The 22,211-nt window shown below is 47.6% G+C and overlaps 13 protein-coding genes across 13 annotated transcripts; 6 read left to right on the top strand and 7 right to left on the bottom strand.

The window, feature by feature from the left end:
* Positions 1-1,486: 1,486 nt before the first annotated feature.
* Positions 1,487-3,100, top strand: N7509_009943 (MT-A70 family; the record flags this gene model as incomplete). The annotated part of the gene is made up of 1 exon (XM_056634580.1): positions 1,487-3,100. One exon carries the CDS (start codon positions 1,487-1,489, stop codon positions 3,098-3,100), a length of 1,614 nt encoding a protein of 537 aa, XP_056485200.1.
* Positions 3,101-3,732: 632 nt separating this feature from the next.
* N7509_009942 (uncharacterized protein) lies at positions 3,733-5,634 on the top strand (the record flags this gene model as incomplete). Its single annotated transcript, XM_056634579.1, has 5 exons — positions 3,733-3,986; positions 4,075-4,584; positions 4,647-4,803; positions 4,864-5,196; positions 5,248-5,634. 5 exons carry the CDS (start codon positions 3,733-3,735, stop codon positions 5,632-5,634), a joined length of 1,641 nt encoding a protein of 546 aa, XP_056485199.1.
* A 232-nt stretch (positions 5,635-5,866) lies between these two features.
* On the bottom strand, positions 5,867-6,561 carry N7509_009941 (uncharacterized protein; the record flags this gene model as incomplete). The annotated part of the gene is made up of 2 exons (XM_056634578.1): positions 5,867-6,084; positions 6,180-6,561. 2 exons carry the CDS (start codon positions 6,559-6,561, stop codon positions 5,867-5,869), a joined length of 600 nt encoding a protein of 199 aa, XP_056485198.1.
* A 402-nt stretch (positions 6,562-6,963) lies between these two features.
* Positions 6,964-7,750, bottom strand: N7509_009940 (uncharacterized protein; the record flags this gene model as incomplete). Its single annotated transcript, XM_056634577.1, has 2 exons — positions 6,964-7,223; positions 7,267-7,750. 2 exons carry the CDS (start codon positions 7,748-7,750, stop codon positions 6,964-6,966), a joined length of 744 nt encoding a protein of 247 aa, XP_056485197.1.
* A 598-nt stretch (positions 7,751-8,348) lies between these two features.
* On the bottom strand, positions 8,349-9,311 carry N7509_009939 (uncharacterized protein; the record flags this gene model as incomplete). Its single annotated transcript, XM_056634576.1, has 2 exons — positions 8,349-8,949; positions 9,025-9,311. 2 exons carry the CDS (start codon positions 9,309-9,311, stop codon positions 8,349-8,351), a joined length of 888 nt encoding a protein of 295 aa, XP_056485196.1.
* A 944-nt stretch (positions 9,312-10,255) lies between these two features.
* N7509_009938 (uncharacterized protein) lies at positions 10,256-10,907 on the bottom strand (the record flags this gene model as incomplete). Its single annotated transcript, XM_056634575.1, has 2 exons — positions 10,256-10,476; positions 10,556-10,907. The coding sequence occupies 2 exons, from the start codon at positions 10,905-10,907 to the stop codon at positions 10,256-10,258; spliced, it is 573 nt and encodes a 190-aa protein (XP_056485195.1).
* A 764-nt stretch (positions 10,908-11,671) lies between these two features.
* N7509_009937 (Ubiquitin carboxyl-terminal hydrolase isozyme L3) lies at positions 11,672-12,483 on the bottom strand (the record flags this gene model as incomplete). Its single annotated transcript, XM_056634574.1, has 4 exons — positions 11,672-11,871; positions 11,903-12,209; positions 12,266-12,372; positions 12,432-12,483. The coding sequence occupies 4 exons, from the start codon at positions 12,481-12,483 to the stop codon at positions 11,672-11,674; spliced, it is 666 nt and encodes a 221-aa protein (XP_056485194.1).
* Positions 12,484-12,781: 298 nt separating this feature from the next.
* Positions 12,782-13,909, bottom strand: N7509_009936 (putative mRNA decapping hydrolase; the record flags this gene model as incomplete). The annotated part of the gene is made up of 3 exons (XM_056634573.1): positions 12,782-13,029; positions 13,095-13,757; positions 13,828-13,909. The coding sequence occupies 3 exons, from the start codon at positions 13,907-13,909 to the stop codon at positions 12,782-12,784; spliced, it is 993 nt and encodes a 330-aa protein (XP_056485193.1).
* A 463-nt stretch (positions 13,910-14,372) lies between these two features.
* N7509_009935 (mRNA guanylyltransferase) lies at positions 14,373-15,596 on the top strand (the record flags this gene model as incomplete). Its single annotated transcript, XM_056634572.1, has 1 exon — positions 14,373-15,596. One exon carries the CDS (start codon positions 14,373-14,375, stop codon positions 15,594-15,596), a length of 1,224 nt encoding a protein of 407 aa, XP_056485192.1.
* Positions 15,597-16,517: 921 nt separating this feature from the next.
* N7509_009934 (pepsin-like aspartic protease) lies at positions 16,518-17,876 on the top strand (the record flags this gene model as incomplete). Its single annotated transcript, XM_056634571.1, has 1 exon — positions 16,518-17,876. One exon carries the CDS (start codon positions 16,518-16,520, stop codon positions 17,874-17,876), a length of 1,359 nt encoding a protein of 452 aa, XP_056485191.1.
* A 96-nt stretch (positions 17,877-17,972) lies between these two features.
* Positions 17,973-19,445, bottom strand: N7509_009933 (uncharacterized protein; the record flags this gene model as incomplete). Its single annotated transcript, XM_056634570.1, has 1 exon — positions 17,973-19,445. The coding sequence occupies one exon, from the start codon at positions 19,443-19,445 to the stop codon at positions 17,973-17,975; it is 1,473 nt and encodes a 490-aa protein (XP_056485190.1).
* Positions 19,446-20,559: 1,114 nt separating this feature from the next.
* N7509_009932 (uncharacterized protein) lies at positions 20,560-21,454 on the top strand (the record flags this gene model as incomplete). The annotated part of the gene is made up of 3 exons (XM_056634569.1): positions 20,560-20,939; positions 20,994-21,104; positions 21,157-21,454. The coding sequence occupies 3 exons, from the start codon at positions 20,560-20,562 to the stop codon at positions 21,452-21,454; spliced, it is 789 nt and encodes a 262-aa protein (XP_056485189.1).
* Positions 21,455-21,540: 86 nt separating this feature from the next.
* Positions 21,541-22,145, top strand: N7509_009931 (uncharacterized protein; the record flags this gene model as incomplete). The annotated part of the gene is made up of 2 exons (XM_056634568.1): positions 21,541-21,576; positions 21,636-22,145. The coding sequence occupies 2 exons, from the start codon at positions 21,541-21,543 to the stop codon at positions 22,143-22,145; spliced, it is 546 nt and encodes a 181-aa protein (XP_056485188.1).
* Between the last annotated feature and the right edge of the window lie 66 nt (positions 22,146-22,211).

Below are 22,211 nucleotides of genomic sequence, written 5' to 3'. Positions count from 1 at the left end.
TTCTATTAAAGCTATACTGTCTGTCTTTGTGTTCTCTCATCAAATCTTGAAACAGGATAAAGTATGTATGGGTATCTAGGAGATATAGATTCTAGACGGATTATCCTGATGTCTTTTTGCTTCTGGGAGGTATCTCCTTCGCTTTAGTATTATAATACTGCTAGGTACTCTAAGAGGCTGTATAAAGGATTTTAGAGATTATATAGGCTTCCCTAGATATTTAAAGTCAGACTGGTAATGTTCTAGAAGTAAATTTTCTAGGTCTTGTTATTTATTTTTAAGATTATGAAGAGAAATTATAAAAACTAGGGAATAACTAATATTTCTATAATATTTGATCCTTGGATACTAAACGGTTTAACGACTTAGCTGCTCTATAGCCTGAAGATAATTTAAAGTAATTACCCTTATGCTACTGGTATATAGCTAATATTTATTAACTTCTATTATAGCTATTATAGCTATTATAGCTTATAGCTTATTATAATGAGGAAAATATAAACGAATATAATCCTAAATGTGAAAGTAATAACGCAGATATGATCCAGATAGACTTGTCTGAATTCCGGAATACTGTAGATAATTTCGATCTACTGGCTATTCTAGATAGTGTGAGGCTTTCAGAATTGTAACAGGCCCAGGCCCGAGGAGATATCACATAGTATCACGTAACCTTTTCCTGCGGGAAAACCAGACAGAAGCTCACATAGATAACTCTTCTTTAAGATTATTGTAAACAGCATACAGGCCTAGCCCTCATTAAACAGTTGTCGCTGCAGCCCTTCACAGTCAAATCATAACACAAAACAGTATCTTGCTTAAGGCAGAAAATAGGCAGCTACATAATGAAAATACTATATAAAAGAAAAAGTATATTCGTACGACTAGATAGATAGCTTACGAGGATAGTATATCTGTTCAAGAAGCACTAGAGCTCAAGGAAGCTTATATTACGTTCTTTCAGGCAATACTAGGTCTATACGTACCGCTAGCACAGGGTACACAGAGACCGAAGGTATGGGCCCTATCTGAATGTGGCAATTACAGTAAAATAGGGCATAAGAAGAATTCTTGTCCAAATAGAGAATAATGAATATAAAGGCGGGCGTTTTGGTTGATACCTAGGTATATATATATAAATGGGTAGAAGAAGTAGGCGGCTGCGCAGCTCGCTTACCAACCACGTTAGTTAGACATTCATGCCTGAAATATACGGCAACAATATGCCAAATCCAAATTGTGTGTTGGCGGCAAAAAGAAACGTACAAATATCCAGTAGGGATGTGGCTGTATTATCTATCTAGCTTATTGTCACATCTAGTCTCCGATTGAAAGTAATAATAAATGGTGATGGTTGGTGATTGGGTATTCCAAGGTTCCCTGGACTTCTTGTAGTGTTTCCGCCCGCTTCTAAGCTTCCCGCCCCATTCAACTTCAACCCTTCAAAGCCCGAGCTGATCACCAACAATGCAGCAATAGCATGATTATGTCCATACAAGAGGGGTCTACAATACTCCTCTCAAATGACTCCCAAACAATCTTCGTTCTCGACACCCCGCATTCAATCGCGCAGGCGCAAACTCTGAGCTCCCATCAACTAGCATCGCACCCACAATCAAACGGGTCGTCTGAGCCCGCGGCAGGAGAGGAAAGCAAGCAATCAAGAAAAAGATATCTTCTTTCAACGACACCGCTCGAAGCTCCATATCCATCGACAACGGAGCCCAAAACGGCCTCTGCTCGCGCAAAGGTTCTGGCTCGGATTCCGGAGAGCGAGCGTGTGTTCCATGCAGCTATTTTGCCTATTGTGCAGCATGCTTTGGGGGTCATTCGGGAGCAGTTTGAATCTCCTGGAAACTACTGGTCTCTTCCCCGGCACATTGATCAAAAGATTTCTCCTGTCCGTGTGAAGACGGACTCCGGGGTCTGTGATTCAGCTTCAGCTTCAACTTCCAAGAAAAGACCGCGGACGGACTCAGTGTACCAAGAAGATCTTGCGCATCGGATCAAGGCTTGCGATGCCTCATCGTTATACGAACCCGAACTAGGGGTAGAAGCTCCATTGATCTTATCTTCTACTTCCCCCAATCTCTTTTCCTCGACGTCGGAATTGGACACTATCGTGAAGAATCCGTCATGTGAGCCTGCGACTCTATCAGTCTCGTCACGAGATGAGACTCTTGTCTCAGCCTCGACCGAATATACTATCCCACCAAGGTCAACATTCATCCTCTGCGATATTCCCTTGTCGACACCTAAAGAGTATGAACGACCACTGGAAGTCATTCCCGGCATGCCGGAAGATCAAAAGTTCAACCTATTTCTCTTCGACCCACCCTGGCCTAACAAATCTGTTCGACGAAGCCGACATTATCAAACACACCCGTACGCGGAGATGGAACTGCTCACGCAGCGGCTGGCAGATATACTCCACGCCCATGCATATGAAGCAACATCGCCCCCGACGATCTCACAAGAACCCGGCACAACACAATTCCAAACCCAAGACTCTATCGCTGCAATATGGATCACAAACGCTGAAAAGGCAAGACGTACAGCTTATACTGTCCTATCTAGCTCCGGTTTCCACGTTTGTGAAGAATGGATATGGATTAAAGTGACTGCTACAGGCGAGCCAATTTGCCCGATCGACGCACTGTGGCGAAAGCCCTATGAGATCCTTGTCATTGGACGCAGAGATCATAATGTGACCAACCAATCTTGCTTCTCATTCCATGGTTCCTCCGACTCTGCATTGAATAATATGCACGCGCAGGCGGACGGAGGAGGGGCCTTCGGAACTAATTCGGAACCCGATTTCCAGACCCTGCCTCCGACTGGCAAAAATATTACGAGACGGGTAATTGCAGCCGTACCGGATATTCACTCGCGCAAACCGAATCTGCGAGAACTTTTCGAGCGAATTTTCTTCAAGAATGTGGTTTCTTCTCCGTCTTCTCAGGCTCAGGACCAGAATCAGGACCGGGCCCGACCGTACACTGCGCTTGAGGTGTTTGCGCGTAATTTGACGGCGGGTTGGTGGGCATGTGGGAATGAGGTGCTCAAATTCAATGATAGGAAATGTTGGGTTGATGAATAAATTGGTGAATAATTCTGTTTGGACGATAGTGCCACGTCAATCAACTACCGAAGCAAGGGGGGGAGGTCAATCCTTGCCCGATCATAATCGTACACTGGGAATCCTAGACTTGAGCTCGTGCAATCGGGGAGTTCCCCACAGATCAAGGTAGATCTTATCTATTAGAATGACAACCATTGGACATTAAACGGATTTGAATGGGGCCCGGTCCAAAATTGAAGCACGTCAAAAAGCGCGGAAACTGGCCGCGGCTGACTCACGGCCGATTGTTCAGCAATTGCGGTGACAGAACTTCGCATCTACACAGATATAATGGGAACGTGGTTTCAAAATTTATTTTCCATCTATAATTCAATTCAGTCTTATTTTCCATCTGATCTGATCTGATCAGAAATTATTCGCAAAAATCAACTAAGGCGGCTAAATTTCGGCCCATCGTGAGTCGGATCGGGGATTTTCAGCTTGATAAACTCGGCTTTTCCGTGGTCGGTCTTTTTTTTGCTTGCGTGGCTGTTCCCCTGTTTGGTTTTTTCGTTTTTCTTCTCTTCTGCTTTTGTTTGGATTTCCAGCGACCAGTCGCGATCTCAGTTTGAGTCGCTCACTCACCCCCCTCACCCCCCTCCCCCCTCATAATGGCTCCGTCCGCGCCAATCGATCAATCCGACCAGGAGAAAGGCCCGAGAGTGGCTCTTGCGGAGAAGCCCGCCGCTATGCGCCCGGCATGCTTCAGCTCGACCCTTCAAGAATGCCTGTTCGTTTTAACGGCGACAATGGCTATTGGCCAGCAGTCCTTTTTCCAGGGATGTATTGTCGGCGTGACAGCGTCCATCGGCGCAGATTTGAACATGAACTCGGCGGAGATTACTTGGATCAATGCCGGTGCATCGTAAGTACTCTCCCGAACTATATGTTCAAGCTTTTTGTTTAAATACTCCATAAAATACTCCATTGCTAACTAGATCACCTCAATATAGTCTCAGCAGCGGCGCTTTCCTACTCACCTTCGGCAAACTAGCTGATATGTTCGGGCGCAAATCACTCTTCATCATCGGTATGGCAGGATTTACCCTCGCCTTGTTAGTCGCAGGTTTCGCCACGAACGCAATCTACATGGACGTTTTCTCCGGAATTCTAGGCCTGTTCGCCGCAGCCGTTGTCCCACCCGCCGTCGGGGCTTTGGGCGCAGTCTATGAAAAACCGTCCAAACGAAAGAATCGCGCCTTTGCCTGCTTCTCCGCGGGTAACCCGCTCGGTTTTGTTGGCGGCATGATTATATCTGGCGTTGCGTCGCATGAGTATAATTGGCGTGCGTCGTTTTGGGCTCTAGCTGTCGTTTATGCTATCTTTACCGTGTTGACGATCTGGACTGTGCCGCCAGATGCCTTTGCTCGGACGCCTCTAACTATGAAGGAATTTCAGCGGTTTGATTTGCTGGGTACGGCGCTTATTATTGTTGGATTTGCTTTCTTTTCCAGCTCGCTTTCGTAAGTTGCGCTGGCCCTTGTTCAATTTAGGTACTTTGGATTGCCTTCTAATTCGTTATCAGATTGGCCGGCGATGCTCCCGACGGCTGGCGAACGGGCTATGTCCTTGCCCTTTTTATCGTCGGTATCGTTCTTCTCGTCGCATTTATTTACTGGCAATCAGTGGCAAAGAACCCATTGATGCCGCTATGGGTGTGGAAAGATCGCAATTTCTCCCTCGTATGTTCTGTGGCCTAGTTCTTCTACTAGCTGAGAGACAACTAATTTACCTTCTTACAGCTTATGGCAACTTTCTGTCTCGGCTTCATGGGCTTCGCGGCGGTCACTTTCTTCCTATCACTATACTTGCAAGAAGTCAAACATCTCACCGCACTCGATATCACCGTGCGCCTGCTGCCTATGGTAGTCAGCGGTGTTCTGGTCAACGTGGTCTGCGGCTTGATCCTGCACCGGGTCAGCAACAAGCTGTTGACAGGCATTGGCGCATTGGCGTACACGGCTTCCTTCCTGATTTTGAGCTTCATGAAAGAAGACGCCATCTACTGGGCATATATCTTCCCGGCGCTGATACTTGTGGTGGTGGGCGCTGATATCCAATTCAACGTCACGAACGTGAGTGCCCCAGAGCGAATTGATTCCTTTTCCGAATGCTGACAATAATAGATGTACGTCATGTCATCGCTACCACCATCACAACAATCCATCGCCGGCGGTATTTTCAACACTGTCAGCAAATTGTGCAATAACCTAGGCCTTGGCATAGCGACTTCGGTGAATAGTGCCGTCGCTCATCAAATGACCGCATCTACCCCGGCTATTCGCCCCTATCTAGCGACGTACTGGTTTGCCGCAGCTGGCGCGGGTATCTCACTTTTTATGGTCCCATTTCTGACCATCGGTACCCAGGGCGGAGATATTCCTGATGAGCAGGATCAACAGGGGACAAGAGATGCGGGTGATTACAGTGAGAAAAGTACCATTGTGAATCCTCCGGTTATTGGGGATCCTGTGATATCTCCAATTTTGTCGAGGGAGGTTGTCAAGGAGTGAATTTTGCAACGAATAACATACATAATGGAATGCATAAAAGCGTTTGAATTTAATGCAGCGGATTCTCTACTTTTTTTGCTTCTTCTTTTTAATAGGCGAACGAAGCGATATAAATATTGGAATGGTTATATTTTTCGAAGTCTTATGTCAGTTGTTTTGAAATTACGATGAATTTTGGTCCAATTGAAATGAACAGTATATTCGAAGTATCTATGCCCAGAAGAAACAGTACTCAGTACTCAGTCCCTAAGGGCCCATCTTCTGTCTCTTCGTTGGTTCTCGTGTCTCCCTTGTGCCAATCCGTAACGCAGCCTTTGTCATCGCTCGTGCGGTCACAGCAGTCGTAGATGAATTTGTCGGGATACGCGGCTCGGTTGTCCTCAGTATCCATAGGTCCGTGAGTGCATTCATCGTGATCAGCAAACGCATCCTCATCCACTTCGGCTTCGCCTAAAGATAAGGTCAATCATGACGATCCAAATCGTAGATATGAATCAAATATTCAAAGCAAAGCTAGGTGATTGCTGTTGCTCTTTAGTACGTACTCCAATGATATTGACAACTCTTCTTAGTGTTCGCCACGACGTCAAACTCCCTCTCGCAGTTTATGCAAAGAGCATAGCGCGGTCGAGACCTTTTAAACCCTGTCGTCTGTGGGCTTGGAACAGGATGAGGCTTGGGTGGATTTCCCTCGTCGCCCTCGTCGCTGGCTTCGCTGGGGCTAGGCGTGCGGTCGGGCGAGCGAGGTGTGCTTGGTCGAGGAACGTCCTCTTCATTCACGAAAAGTTTGCTCCTGTAGAAATCTCTGGCAGCATCATTTTTCTGGCACAGAACTCTAGTCATTTGTACTAGTTTTGGCCATGATAAGCGGCCGATTGCGTTATTAAGTTTGGTCGCGTCCTCGTCGACGCCGGTGGGGTCTGCCATGGCTAATGCGAAGGTTGGAATTTTTGAAGAAGTGCAAATGGGTTTTGGACGGAGGTTATAACAGAAATTGGCTTGATTTGATGATTTGGATGAAAGATGGAAGTAATGGGTTTTGAGATCTATCAATTTTATTTTCTCGCGACTCGCGACTCGCGACACGACGCGTTGACAGTAGTACTGTACAAATATACGGGTACTGTAAGACCTCGTTATAACGAATTAATTCGTTATATCGAGGTTTTTGTTGGCGGGCGATCAATTGGGTTAGTCTAGGACTGCTAGCGATGTTTTACATTATGATCTCAGAGCAGTTACTGTTGTTGGAGCTTCCCATCAACCACCTTATAAATTATCCTTTCGGCCCCTCTGTAATTTGAGCCAGGATGAGACCTGCTCTAATTGTCAGAATAGTAAGGCTTGCCGCGAGGCCACAATTCGTGAAGTATCGGAACCCCCCCCATACTGAATCAGTCGCCGTTTTGCAGCTTCGGGGTCTGTTGGTTCGTGCCAGTCCTTGATACAGGGGTCTTCCTCGCCATTGTGGTCGCAGCATTCGTAAATAAAGCCATCTGGATACTCCTCCCGCATTTCGTCCGTATCGATTATTCCGTGACAGTCTTCGTCGTGATCAGCAAAGAAATCCTCATCCGGATGAGAATTGTCTGTGTTAATATTAGTGTCAGGGTTCAATCCATACAAGTGAACCGTCATGGGACATGCCAGGATGATAGGTACAGCTTTCCGACGTGTTTTCAGCGACGTCGAATTCTTTTTCGCAGTTTTTGCAGACGGCAAAGCGCGGTCTGGTCCTTTTCAGACTCCCAGGCTTGAAGGCGGGCTCGCTTGCGACGGAGTCCCCATCTTCCTCGTCCTCCGCGTCATCTTCATTCTCATCTTCATCGTCCTCATCCTCTCCATCCTCTCCATCCTCTCCATCCTCGTTCCTGTGGGCTTCGAGGAAACGGGGGCCGGGACGGGGTAAGTGACCAAATGGGCGCCGATACTCGGGCTCAGGAAGTTGTGGACCAGGAACTTTCTCTTCTTCCACGAAAAGACGAGATCTGAAAAATTTTCTGGCCGATGGATTTTCCTCGCAGAGGGTTTTGCACAGCCGTGCCAGCCTTTCAGTTGATAACCGGGTGATCGCATCTTGCAGACGCTCCGAGCTATCGATGACCGGGTCTGCCATTTTGGGCGTGGTAATTGGAATGTCCGCAGAGACGCAGAATGTCGCGGACAGACGAGTTGAGGGTGGGCAGTTCCAGTTCAAGCTGGCAATTCACGCGGATAAAAGATCGAAAGTGGTGGGTGAGGGTTGCGATGTATCTCGTCTTGCTTCCCGCGACGTGACGTGACGCGTTTGCCAAGTTGGGTTGGCCTAATGTCTACGCAGTGTTTTAGGGCGCGTGGAGCTTCTCCACAGTAGCAATGGAAATATATTAATTATAGCATTATGAAGAAAATATAGCTATAGAGTTGGCACTAGAAACACTAAATTTTTCTAAACAGCTGGAATGCCGAGCGTCCAGTGCCCAGGTGGATTTATAGGTGATTGATAATGCCACGACTAATTTCCAACCAGACCCATCCGATTCCCCCAAAGCTCAAGATAAATTTGAATTTGGAAAGATATGTAATCAAAAATATATATATTGGTATTAATAGTTCCATAGACTTCAATGGTTTTCCAAGCTGGTAGGCCCGAGTTGTTAAGTACGAAAAAAGCATACACGCTAAGGTATGGATGAGTATGGTATCTAAAAGTTTTATCCTCAAAGATTAAAGTATTAGCGGTTCTCATATTTCCTCAGATTGTCCGAGTCCAATTCCGGCGTCTCTGCGCCCGTAGGTAGCTCCACTAAACGTTGTTGACCAGACAGCTCCACGAATCGTTGTTGAGCAGGCTGTGAATATCCTGTCGGCATCTCGATTGGCCGTGGAGGTTGGTTCTTCGACCGTCGTCGTCGGATCAAGAAGAGCGCTAGGAGTGCTATCAATATAACTGCTCCCGCTGCGACTCCGACCCCAACACCTGCTTTGGCTCCTGTTGAGAGTCCTGACGAGCCTGATGAGCCTGACGAGTCTGTGGAGGTCGAGGATGTAGTAGACGTGCTGGTTGTGGCGGCGGTTGTGGCGCCAGTGGTGGTAGTGGCGGTATTCGATGCAGGTGTGCTGAAATCGGTGGACTGCCATCTAATATAGACGCCGTATGCGTTGACGTGCTCTTCGAGGCTCAACGCAGTGCTTGAGCTCGACGTGGAATCGCCTTCGGTCCAGGTGTATGTGAATTCGGTGGTGACATCGGGACCTGGGCTCCATATACAGTCTATCGACTCTGAGGCGGTTGATGACTTTGACGGTCGGGTCACATATGTGTGGCCATCGAGTCTGAAAATCCCAGGTGCGTGAGTATCAATGCGGCATGAAGGGGGTCTTTGACCCGCGAAGAGGACTTAGACTTACGTTGGACAGCATGTTGCCGCGGTTTCGGTAATGCTTCCATCAATCACTGTGCCACTGGCAGCAATCCCATAGCCCGAGGGGCATATCCCTGGAGAATAATAACTCGTTTTCGCCCAGCCAGATGGAAGGCATTCAGTGTGGCTTATAGGCCCCAGGTTCATCCATGTCTTTCCGCTAGTACTGCCGAGCCACAAGTCACTGACGCATGAATCCGGAGGCGTGAAGTTCGTTGTCAAGGGAATATGCCCTGTCTCGGTTACGCTTGTGGAGACTATCGTTGTGCTCATGGTGGCAGCGCTGCGGTCTTGGCGTCGCTTGCGATAGCAACAACGAACGCACTCCGCAGGATTGAAAGAAGAACAGGGGATGTGAAAGTGAAGACCCTGAGCGGATCGAGATTGAGCTCTCCAGTTGAGATGACGACCCCGTCCTAGAGTCCTGGGGCCATTTCTGGCAGCACCAGACACTTATCGCTCCTTATAATGAGCCCGCTTAACCTCCTTCATTAGGCCTTAGCGTATTGTATGGCCTAGTATTTTCCCTCCACAATTTGATAGATCCCTTCCTAATGGGGCACAAGATATCTGTTTCGTATTTACGGCTGAAATAAGAGTGGAGGCACGGAAGGGAGATCTACAGGTTTGTATTCTGCTTGAAGGAGCCCTAGAGCACTAGCACGGTTAATTCTCGCCCCCACGTTTCATCGACGGCTTGGAAAGGCAGAGATCTTCTACCTGCACCTCTTTTCTGGAAATAAGTGCGAGTTTGATTTCTGTGAGGCTCTGCCACACTGGCGTCATTTCCGTACTCACGGGTCCGGCATTTATCACAGTCAATAGTACAATTTGAACATATATTCCCACATGTATTATGCTCTTAAGCATATCCGGACTTCAACCTTTGACTCCATTTCCGAATCATTTATCTACTACTACTGCTCAATTGAGATGTCGAATGTATGGATGCTTGAGGCCAAGGCTAGTAACCATTCCAAGTTCAAGTTGCTAGTATAGTATACTTCCGAGTCGTACACCAGTACTAGTAGTATAAAACAACCCCCTCCACTTCCCGCAGGTGACAGTAGGCCCCGTTCAGCGATCCTGCAAGCCCCCTTCTCAAAAATCACAGGTAGTCAATTTGACCTTGAGAAAAGGTAGTTCGTCCCCTGGTCCAATAGAAATCATGAGATATAGATTCCAGGGCTATCTGTGCTGGGCGTACCCTTAGCGTCTCAATTCGCCGAGTGAATAGCTCTCCCATTTGCTATGCGCCTCTTCGTAGCTTCAAAGTTAGACCCTTGGTGCCAACCCGTCGTACAGGGCGTTTCATCACCATGACGATTGCAGCATGGGTGGATAAATGCTTCTGGGAATTGTTTCTTATTTTCCCCTTCACTCGCATTGCGGAAGTTTGGGTCATACAAGTCAAGTTCCTCATCCTCGTGGGATTCTTCTAAGATGAGTTAGCCCCAGTATATACTACTGGCATATTTCGCCTGGGAATAGCTAAGACTAGATAGTTCTGTACATACCGGGGTGATAGGAACAGCTTTTCGGAGTATTGTCGGTAACATCAAACTCCTCCTTGCAATTTACGCAGAGATCATATTTTTCAAGCTCTCGAGACCTTTTGAGATTGATAGTCTTTGCGGCAGATGTAATCTCTCTTTCGATCTCATTGTTGTCTGTGGTAGAAGCTCCAGGTGTGTGGGTTGCCCCTGAGTTGGGAACCTCAGACTCGTCCACGAAGAGGGAATCCAGAAAGAGCTCTCTGGTAGCGGAGCTTTTTTCACAAATAGATTTGGTAATGGAGACCAATTTGTCGCGTGATAGTCGGTCGATTGCAGCGTTGAGTCGAGACGCGTCGCAAACAGAGTCTGTCATTGCGGATGGGAGGGAAAAATAATAACTTGAAACTTGAAAGTGCCAGGCAGGCTGATGGGGAACGATTGAAGCTGGATACTAGTTTTTGACAACTTGGATTGATGGTTAGAGTTTTTCTGGCTTTCTGTGAGGGCCCCGGGGATTGTGATCTTTCGTCTTGTTTGCTTGGGGGCGCTAGCGGGACTTGAAGCTACGCGTATTGGAGAACTCGTCAAGAAAAAGCAGCCTGACTTCAGGACGTATCAGATTAAATCAGCTCCGGAGTGACAGGCTATCGAAAAACATACGAAGATTCTTGGAAAAAATGAGAATTTCCGGTATTGTACAATAGCTTCCCAGCTTGAAGATTATACTACCTGAGCAAACTGCTCGGTTGATGCTCAAAAAATTCCATATATTTTATATCTTGCCCAGATGCACTTTGCACGTGTATAAACATCACCTGGGCAAGCTTAACTTCAATACTAGTAGTAGTAGTACTAGTACTAGTACACCAATTGAATCTCAGAACTAGTACGTAGGTATGTTATGAATGGCACCTGTAGTATGCAAGTGTACCCGGCGATATATCTCAGATTCCTTATAGTCCCGGCGAGATTTCTGAGCAATACTAAGCCAATAGGCCGGGAACTTGAAGTATTATGATCTGTATCATCAATGATTGTGATCCCGACAAGAGAAAAAAAAGATAATATTCCAATATCGTGGTCTTGGCTGTATCGTCGACATGTGTACTGTAGTAGCTTTGGCCAGGCTGCCACCATCTAATCAAATAACGGGCCCAGACTAACAAGACTAAACCGCAAATCAGGATTACCCCCATCAGCCTCAGTCTTCAAGAATCGACGCACTCCCAACGCCAGCGCAGCCTCACTCAACGCATCTTCATCCTCCGCCAACTTCCCCCTCGCAAGTGGACCCCTCCGCCTCCCATCCAGCTCCCACAAAGTCCCATCATCCCCCCCTAACAAACGCAACAAAGTGCAAATCAACACTATCCTCCGCCTCCGGCGCCGCAGTATCCCCCAACTTAGCCGCATCCGCATGGGCACTTTCCAGCGCCTTGCTTTCGTAAAGAAGATCCGCACGCTGGGCCGGTGCCAGGTTCTGCGCATCACGGAGGAGCTGATCTAAGTCCGAACCGGGGGTGATATGTTTTTTGCTCTCGCCGTTCGAGACGGCATGTAAGAGGCCGATGAGGCCACAGGCATTGCGGATTGTTTGCTTGAACCATGTTACTGGTTCTGCGGGGCCGGAACCAGTGTATTCGGGGAGGGAGCTGTCTTCGGCTGTGCGAGATTTCTCGTAGGTGGCTGAGACGGGGAAGACGAGGAGGAGTGCGTGGGAGGGGCGGGGACGAAGGCTAGGAGATCTGGTTCATCGATGGAGAAGACGTCTGTGAAGCCGATTGTTTTGGGAAGGCCGAGTTGGTGGACTAGGTGGGACATCACTTCTGGGTTGTTTTCTGGGATGGGGTTAGCTTTGGTTTTGTGAGGGGTTCGGTGGTGAGAGGGTGGGGTGTACCGAGGGGCACGAAGGCCTTTTGGGTGTTGGGGACATCTGGATTGTCGGTCATTTTGGATGGTTTTATTTGGAGATATTTGGATGTGGTGAGTGGATGGTCACTGGGAGGAATGAAAGAGTTGAAGAGGTCAAGTTGGAGCTGGCGGGGAGTTTGGTGGCTGCGGGGTTGTAATCTTATCGCGCTTCTCCACACGAGCAACAAAGCCTAGCTTACCCTAGAGGGTTGAATACATGGATATACTACATCAATGTAAATATCTAGAAGGTTACCATTTATTGCAATATCTCATTCATGTATAGAGAGAGTTTTCTATCGTAGTATCGTCAAGGTGTCATTTCGTTTACGGCCTTTATTGCGTCTTAGATGGCTGCGCGCCCTGCTTCAACGGCGCAAAAATGTCTGTCCATAGCTCACTCGCTTCACCTAGATAATAGGTCAAGTCGACATCAGCCATACTCGTATTCTCATCCCCGGACATTGTTTCGAGCTGAGAGATGAGGTTCTCCAAACCAAAGGCCTTTCCGGTGGACTGTGTGGCGCCAGCTTCGAGCATGACATTGACAACATGGATATGGAAGTGGTAATAAGTAGGTTGATCTGACACGGATGATTAGCCTTTGGCCCTTTCGAGAGAACAAAAGGAAGATACTGAGTCCACTTACAATGCACGTAGAGCTTAAGCTGATCCTGCTCTAAACCCGGGTAGATCGATACCGTCGCCTCTAGAACTCGCTGCCGCAGATACCGCAGCCAAGGGATATGGCTCTTTTTAAGATCACGCAAGCTCCAGATATCCCGTCGGTCTATCAACGCGAGGAGATGAAGAGAGCTCAGGGTCTTCCGATCCCAATTGAGATCCGGTAGCATGAGGAATGAATCCTCTGGGCCGTGTCCGGGGTCTCGCATAATAACATCTTCCTGCTCAGTTCGACCTTCCAGGATATTGAAAACCCAGTTCAATCGTCCCTCCTCGCGTTTGGCCTGCATAAAGGGCCTGACGTGCTGCTTGTATATATCCGGGGTCTCGGTAACCATGCGGACTTGTTGGTCCGAGTATTTTTTGATGTGTTGTGCCGTGCATGGCCAGATCAGGTTGACCTTCAGATCTTGCTGTGTTTCCTCTGATGTTTGGCTCTTGCCATTGGAGGAAGCAAGGTACCATCGGTAGATGTCATTGTCACCAAGGTTTTTGACTCGAGTAATGGCGGCGTGGAAGGCTTGGAGGACTTCGAGAGATTCTGTGGCGAAGGCGGCGCGTTCGGCTATGAGGATTCCCTGCTCACCATCGATTGTTCCTAAAACAGTGATGCGTCGGCCTTGCTGGTCTGCACTTTGGGCTTTAGCTGATTGTATACCGCCGGGGGAGGGGGGGGGAGTAGGCAATGCGTGGGGTACCTTGTTTGAGCAGTTTTCCAACTTGAAATTTGGCGATGAGGCCTTCAGCGGCAGCCTTGGAGCCATTGTGAGCTCCAGCCATCTTAGGCCAGTCGATTATCGTGAAGACGTGGGGAATTGACAGGGCTTGTGAAAAAGAAAGCCGCGGAGAGTTGAAAATCGCCAGTTCGACTTGCCGCGCCAACTGGCGAGTTACGTAAGCAACGGAGGTCGAGTTCGGGCAGCTCGGCCGTCTTTGTCTTCGCGATCCTCCGACCCTTCGACCCTTCGACCCGTTCCACCATGATTGTGAGCTATTGATGCTCAGCTCGAGCTGACTTTCACATTCACTCGCGCCACAATCATCGACCATAAGAGCCTTCTCGTGAAGACCTTCATCCCTCGCCCCCACCTTCGCCCTGAAGCTCTTCAGATCTCCCCGCCAACCCGAAACCGAATTCTTTCAGCACTTTCAGCCAGTCCTCGAATCCTCCTACGCGATTTGCAATTCGAAAGACCGTCTTCTCTACGAAATCTCAGCATCTCTCACCCTCTCTGACGGCAAAATGAGTCATTCCGTCCCCAACCTCGACGAAATTGGCGTGAAAGCCGAACCGGAGCTAGCAGACTCCTTTCGTCGCGAAGTCGCCCAACTTCTCGGACGCAATAACCTTAATTTTCCCGGCGCGCAGCCTGTCAGCTTCTCGGCCAAACACTTAGACGAGCTTCAAAAAGAGGACTACTATGTCTGCGAAAAGACGGACGGTATTCGATGCTTGATGTACTTTGCGCGCGGAGACCCCGAGGCCAAGCCCGAGATTCACTATTTGATTGATCGCAAGAACGAGTATCGCTTCGTTGATGGCCTACACTTTCCCATGCCGGGCGATGATACGTTCCAGTCTTTCCATGTCGACACCTTGGTTGATGGCGAGCTGGTCAAGGATACCTACGAGGATGGAACCCAACAACTCAAGTTTCTGGTCTTCGACTGCCTGGTGCTGGATGGACAAAGTCTCATGCATCGCACCTTGGATAAGCGACTGGCATATTTCAAGGAAAGGGTTCTGAAGCCATACAACAAGATGTTCGAGGCATTCCCCGAAGAAAAGCAGCATCGCCCTTTCGCCGTGGAAGATAAAGAAACCCAGTTCAGTTACGGTATTGAGATGATGTTTCGGGATATTCTGCCTAAAGTAAGGCGCATTCACGGGAATGATGGTCTCATCTTCACCTGCCGCAGCACCCCTTATCGTATTGGGACAGACGAACACATTCTTAAGTGGAAGCCACCGTCTGAGAACACCGTTGATTTTCGCATGCGTCTCGAGTTCCCCGTCCTTGAGCCCGACACAGACGACGAAGCGGACGGTGTTTTCGAACCCTACCCAGATTACGACGCTACTCCCATCTGCCATCTTTTCGTCATGCTGAACGCCGGCGAGTATCGACACTTCGGCGAACTGTTCGTCACTCCAACAGAATGGGAAGACCTCAAAGCCATGGGTATCCCATTGGATGACTCAATCGTGGAGTGTTTTAAGGATTCCGACTCTCGTTGGCGCTTCCATCGTCTTCGCGACGATAAAATGGATGCCAATCACGTCTCGACTGTGGAGAAGGTCCTTGAAAGTATCGAGGACCGTATTACCGAGGATGATCTTATTCGGATTGCTCCCACTATCAAGACTGCATGGAAGAAGCGCCAGGCGGGTGGTTCTTCGGCCCAGGGCCGTGGTGCGCCCCCCGCCGTAAATGGCAACGGCGTGAAGCGGAAATTCGAGGAGTGACCGGTCAAATCACTGCTCTCTGCTTCATTGCTTCTCTCTTATCACATATGCAAGGTGTCCGGAGTTATGCTTTTTTTTTTGTCGTCCTGCAATCTAAATCGCAGGTTTCCTTGTTACCTACAATATCCGTGCATGGTGGAATGGATCGGATTGAATGTGGAAGAAGCCTTTCGGTGCAACATGGTGTTCAGGATTTGTCTCTGATATTTACGTCCCGGCTAGTTCCGAAAGATGAAATATACTTGTACTATTTTACCTCCTAATCACTCTTTGTCTCGAGGTCGTGTTTGATACTAGTATAGATTTCAGAAGGGGTTGTTTGGGTATATTCTCAATTCAAGACTTCGATCTCTTCATGTTCGCTTGAGGACTTCCGAGGTTCTTCTGATTGGTTTCAATACTTTTCAATGTTAGTTGAGCTTGAAAAATGTTGACTTCCAGGGCTCGGCTTTGAAACCAGTTCGCAAGGCGCTCTCGGGTTCTGCGGCGTGAGATGTTGGTGGCTGCGTCTGCTCCAACACTCCCTTCTAGCCATAATTGTGAATAGGCAGACCCTTTCTATCAAGTAGAAAAATACCCTCTTTCATGTATTAGCCCCACGGCAGGCATACACGAAGCCAATGGTTCAATGCCACACCTGCGCTAAAAAGCACGCTAAAATGTACGAGCTCTACGAGGCTGTGCCTTCCGCCCCTATCATGTAGGCTTACGTAGGCAACATCGATTTACAGTAAAAGATGGATTCCGCTAGATAGCGCTAAATTATACGAGTATACAGCGGAGGCATTGATAGATTTTGGATGCTTGGGGTTCGTAGGATGATGGAATTGCGAACCGATGAGTCTATCTGAAAGAGTATAAAGGCTTGATATTTGCACAGTTGAAGGTGTCCTCACAACCAAATCATCATCTTCAATCACAATGGGATTTCATCACTACCTCTTCGTCAGCACTGCTGGCCTGCTGGCTTCTGTCAATGCCACCAGCATTCCCCGCTCCAATCAAGGCTCGTCGGGCTCAACATCATCCTTGATCGCCACTCAATTCGGTACAGTATTTGACACATCTATGGTGATTGGAAATCAGACATTCCAGATGCTGGTCGATACTGGTAGCAGCGACACATATGTTATGCGAGATGGTTTTGATTGCATCAATGCGACGAGTAACCTGGTCATCCCTGAGGCAAATTGTCTCTACAAAAACAAAACCTACCATAATTCCCGAACTCATCGCCACATTCCTGGTCAAATGTTCGGCATACAGTACGGAGCTGGACTTGCGAGTGGAGAAATGGCATACGAGGACGTCACTCTCAGCGGAATCACCGTCAAGGGCCAGAAAATCGGCATTGCCAACATTTCCAACCCGATGGGCGACGGGGTGAACAGTGGTCTGCTTGGTCTGGCATATCCCTCACTTACTTCGGCACACCCGGCAAACCATTCTTCCAACGAGACCTATTGGTTCGACAGGCTTCCATATAATCCACTCTTGTACACAATGCATGAAAAGGGACTCATTGATCCCTATTTCAGCCTCGCATTGGCTCATACTCCCCAGAACGCCTCTACTGCCTTCGGTGGATACCTGACCGTCGGCGGCCTCCCACCTGTAAAGCACAGCTCCGAATTTACTACCGTTCCCGTGGAAATACTGAAGGATATTCCCACGAGCTTCACGTCTGGGAAACGCACTAGATCCTACTGGGCAACCTCAATCAGTGAAGTCAAATACGGTTCTTCCACCGCAGACCTGACCACAAACTCGACTTCTTTCCGAGTATTCATCGACTCCGGCAACTACATCCAGTTCCTACCGTCCGCAGTAGTGGAGCCCATCAACGCCCTGTTTGATCCACCCGCGAAGTATAACTCGGATTTTGGGGCTTACGTCGTCGATTGTGCTGCGAAGGCTCCAGAATTTGGACTGACACTGGGCAACCAGACATTCTTCCATAATGGCGAAGACCTAATTTATCAGACCGGCGAGGGATTTTGCATCACAAATATTGCTTCGTCAGAGAGCGTTGCGCTCGCGAACGGGATAACACTGAATATCATCGGAGTGCCCTTCCTAAAGAACGTTGTTGCCGTGCACGACTTCGGAAAGAATGAAATGAGGTTTGCGAAATTGTTGGATTCTAACTCTACCACCTCGCAGAGTGGCCCAGCTGGAACCGAAACTCCTTCCTTTTCTCTGGGCTCGAAATCTGTCAACGGGGTTTCCTGGGTCCAGATTGCAATGGCGTCGGCTGCGGGTCTATTTGCTATCTTCTAATTGTTCGTGATTATGCGTGCGAGATTATTTGCGGAGTAATTTGTGGCATAGACTAAAGCTTAGTTAGTCGTTCTATTTTTGATGCATAGCATTCTTTCAATTAACTTCATCTTCAATACGAAGAGCACAGAAAACCTCATCTAACCCACAACTGGTATCAATAACGTCAGAACCAACATCTTCTAATCGCATGTCCGACCCCTCCTCGCTACGGAGAGAGTCCTTTTCAGAAAGGACAGATTGAACTACCAAGAATGCTTTTCTTGAATCCCAGAGTCCATCTCGAGCAGAATAGAGAGAGCTATTCATCATGGATAGGGCCTTTTCCAAGAGGTTCCTGTCTCTTGTTTTGAAGCAAACGAAGTAAAGCATAGCTACTAAATTTGTTGAGACAGTGAATTCTCGATGCTCGGACTTGGAGCCATTTGATGATTCGAAGTCGGAAATGAGAAACGCAATTTGCTCCAAAGCAAATTCAAATTTGCAATAGGCTTCCATGGGTGTCTTTGTATCTTCCTCGTTCAAGATTATATTCTCAAGCAACACACCGTGGAAAATGAGCGCTTGGCAGTGCAATAACATGATCCGTTGGCGATCTTGGCTATTCATCGTCTGCCCATCATTTTGAAGCCGGAATCGCTCAATCGCAGCCTCGAATAATTGGAGTTGTCTTTCGAGCTGTAGTCTCTCTTGGGCGATCTCAATTGGCAATTCTTGCAAATGGGCTCCTTTGTGAACCACTGTCGACATGAGATGGTTTGTCTTCCAATTTTGCAGTGTGACAAGTGTCTGCTCTATGTCAAAGATACCGGAGAATTGCTCTGGGACCGCATCAGACAACCCAGAAATATGATCCTGCGAGGCGAGTTTGAGAACAGGCATTCGTTCCCATGAGAAAATGCTCGCATGGACATCGAGATGACAGAATATGATCTTTAGTTGAGGATAGATGGGATCCATCTTCGCAAGTAAATTTGGATCATCTACCCAATAGTTTTTCAGAAGCTCCAATCCGCGATCTAGATGCCATATTGCCTGTTTGGTGTTACCGACAAGACATTCGAACACGTAAAAGATCAAACTGCAGACAAGTGCAGCCTCGGGCGAAGCACCCGGTGTGAGAAGGTATGTCGAAAGTTGCTTATGAGATTTGGCCATAAGCTGAATGGTTTTTGGTGAATTTCCCAGCTGATTCGATCCGACTTTCAGATACTCTCGATATAGCGAGCTTAGCGCTACGAGGGAATTTCGAATCACAGGCTGGTGCTGACTTCGCTGCAGAATAAGCTGGGTCCAAAGAGTTGAGTCGGAAAACCGCGATAGACACTGAGCTGCCTCAGAGCAGTAGAAATGGAGGAGCTCGCGATCTGTCCGACTGCCAGGAATCTTGAAGGGAATATTATATATTTGGATAGTGCTTTCAAGTTTCGGCCAAACTTCGAATGGAATACCCGGTGCATTGCCAGCCTGCTGAGATACAGCGCTTACATTTCGGTCGCTGCTCGTCGCACTTGACTCGGCGCATCCTAGACTAGTCAGATAACTGATCGCTTCTACCGTCCATTCCATCGGGCCAAAAACTCACTTGCAGACGCTACATCCCGTCCGGACCTTCGGGGTACTTCGGCGTGGCTTTACAACTTGACCCGGCATTTTCGATCGAGTCTTTTTGCAGCCCTAGATAGTTTCCGCCGGGGGGAATTTTACGGAGAAGACTTCTTGGTTGGCTAAGAAAATGAGAAAGGGGGAGCAAGGCTGTAAGATTTAGGACTCTCGTAAGCTGCCGCTTAGTTACCATGCAGGGTGGGGGCTGGATATTTTAGCTGAGCCACATCATGTACATAACTCAAGTATCTTGGCTTCTCAGGAGTTTCAGTGTCTTTTTTAGCTCTTTCCTATGCCGTTCTCAATATCTGTCTATCATAATCGAACTGGAATCGCCTACATTAGACTGTCTATAAATGTGGTAACTTCTATCGGGACCAATCTAAAGGAATGCCCAGGTGGCCGAATAAATTGGATGGGGGAGGAACCGATCACAGAATCCAGCCTTTGTCAGAAATACGGTAGTCTGTAATTTGAAAGAAGAGATCATTTCAAGTAGGTGGACGACTCTCTCGGGGTCAGAACAGCTAAAGCCCATCTGAAAGAAAAGTGTGCGAAGAGACGAATTCGTCCGCCTGTTTATATTTAGCAACTCAAAGATCATCTCATTGTACATAGGACAGATGAATCAGTATTCCCTGTATTTGTCCCCCAGTGGATGACAAGCCCCATGATCAAGCCAAAAAAGAAAGGAAGAAACGAGTCGATGGCTCAAGACGCAAAGGGTTTGGAGAAATGTCACTTTGAGATGAAAAAGGGCTAAGTGAAAGCTCAAAGGTTGTTACTTCGGCGTCCAATTATCCTTTCATTCTTTGAGACCGAACTCATTATTTGATATATGCCACCATCAGCGAGGGCACACCCGTAGTCGGAGCGTTAGACGAATTTTCAAATTCTTTGTCTGGACGCTGTATAAATCGAAAGTGATCATAGCCTGTCCACCATGAAAGTTCTAAGTTGTGGATTGATTTTCTCGTCCTGAGGGTTTATACAATAATTAGCTCCGCTTTTTACTTTCACTCTCAGTGGTCGAAAATTCCGCTTTGAGAAAGACCTCCACAGACGATACATTTTCAATATGCCACCTCGCAAGACTAAAAAGGGCAAGCAGCCTGCTACTCCCATTAGTGGAAGGGTTGAAAAGTCGCAAAAGTCGAAGACTCAGAAAAATACCAAGTTGAGCGATATCGCGCAAGAGGTTCAGCCTGCAGGGCAGAGTATAAAAGGTGGATTAACAAAATTCAAGACTAGTCCATCCTCTCAGTCTGTCTCTAGCGCAGAAAATAGATATAAGGTCCTTGATCTTGACACGTCTTATGTTGGAAAGATCAAAATCACTAAAAAGGCCCCAAAGCCCCCACGTCACCGTAGATGGAAGCACAAGGGAAAGGAGTCTCTAGAGAACCCGGCAGAGCTTCCCGATGATTGGACTGATAGTGAGCCCGACCTAAGTGATGAGTAAATGATATATTCAGATATTCTAACGGTAAAGAATCTTGCTAACTGATATAGTGATTATGATGCTCAGATTGAGCGCTGTCAGGAAAGAATCAAGGACAATATCATGGTTTCACGGTTTGAAGCAAAGTTGGAAGCTTTGAAGGCGGATAAAGCTGAGAAGGAGTAGGTTCTATCCACATCATTATTTACTGACCGAGCGCTAATATATAATTAGATTTTTGGTTGACTCAGAGCCTTACGGGCTTAGCTGGCCCGTTATCCAACGCCTAAATTCCCTCAAGCAGATGGAGCAAGACCTGAGCAAGAAAGACCCTTATAAACAGCTGGAAACCGTGCGAGCTATCATGCGGGCATACCGATATAAGGATCTTCAATGGAATCACGGCTTGGTCACGTACTGGGTCAAAGCTCGTCAGCTTTGTCAACCGCGCCCATTCAATTGGGATGAGATGGACCAGGTAAAGGAAAATAATGCAAAGGGGGAGAGCTTTTGGATTGAGGGGGCAAGTTAAATCAACTACATGGGACAGGGAGTATTGATGGTCTAATATTGGGAATTTAGGGAACCAAACCGGGTCCAGTGCCTCTGGAACTTAAGATGTCGTTGCCCCCAGACGCCGTGAATATGCACTATGTAAGTGTCGTGGCTCTCACCGAAGTCAAAAACTCCTACTAAATCATCATATCATCTAGAAAAAATTCACATTGCGACTACCGTCACCTGACGGTGGCACTCAGATCACTAGCACTCTCAATATGATGGAAGATAGTGGTGCCTCGATTGCCACACTTTATGAAGATGATATCAAGAATATGATGTATCCCCGGCCTCATGATATCCCCGTGGAGATGGTAATTGGAAGAAGTATCGTGACAACCTCAAATGGACAAATAAACCAACCATTGATCAAGGTTGAAATCTGCTTGCCTCATGAGGGCGAAGTTTTAATACCTTGGACCCCCATACAGGCCTTGTTGGTGGAAGGCAGACTCACTTCAAGAAGTGCCGACCGGCTCTTGGGCCCGGTTTTGCGGCGTATGGCATACACTGCTACCGCCCCAGATAATAGAGATCGAATTTACATTGCCAACAGTCGGAATGATTTGTTAGATTTGCTTCCAGAAGCAGATATCTCCAAGGCATTTGTGCCAGAAATACCCATAGATTACCCTCAGGAGCCAGGTCATCCAGTTTTTTACTGAACGCCGGGGGAAGTATTTCGATGTCTTTCAAGTTATAGAGTATGGTTGCAGACGATTTTGGTCGGA

The sequence above is a fragment of the Penicillium cosmopolitanum genome (genome assembly GCF_028827165.1).
Source record: "Penicillium cosmopolitanum strain IBT 29677 chromosome Unknown utg000009l:1.0-9042332.0:1.0-9050551.0, whole genome shotgun sequence".
Classification (NCBI taxonomy): Eukaryota; Fungi; Ascomycota; class Eurotiomycetes; order Eurotiales; family Aspergillaceae; genus Penicillium; species Penicillium cosmopolitanum.
Note: the sequence above shows the minus strand (reverse complement) of the source record. Positions and strands in the feature narration are given on the sequence as shown.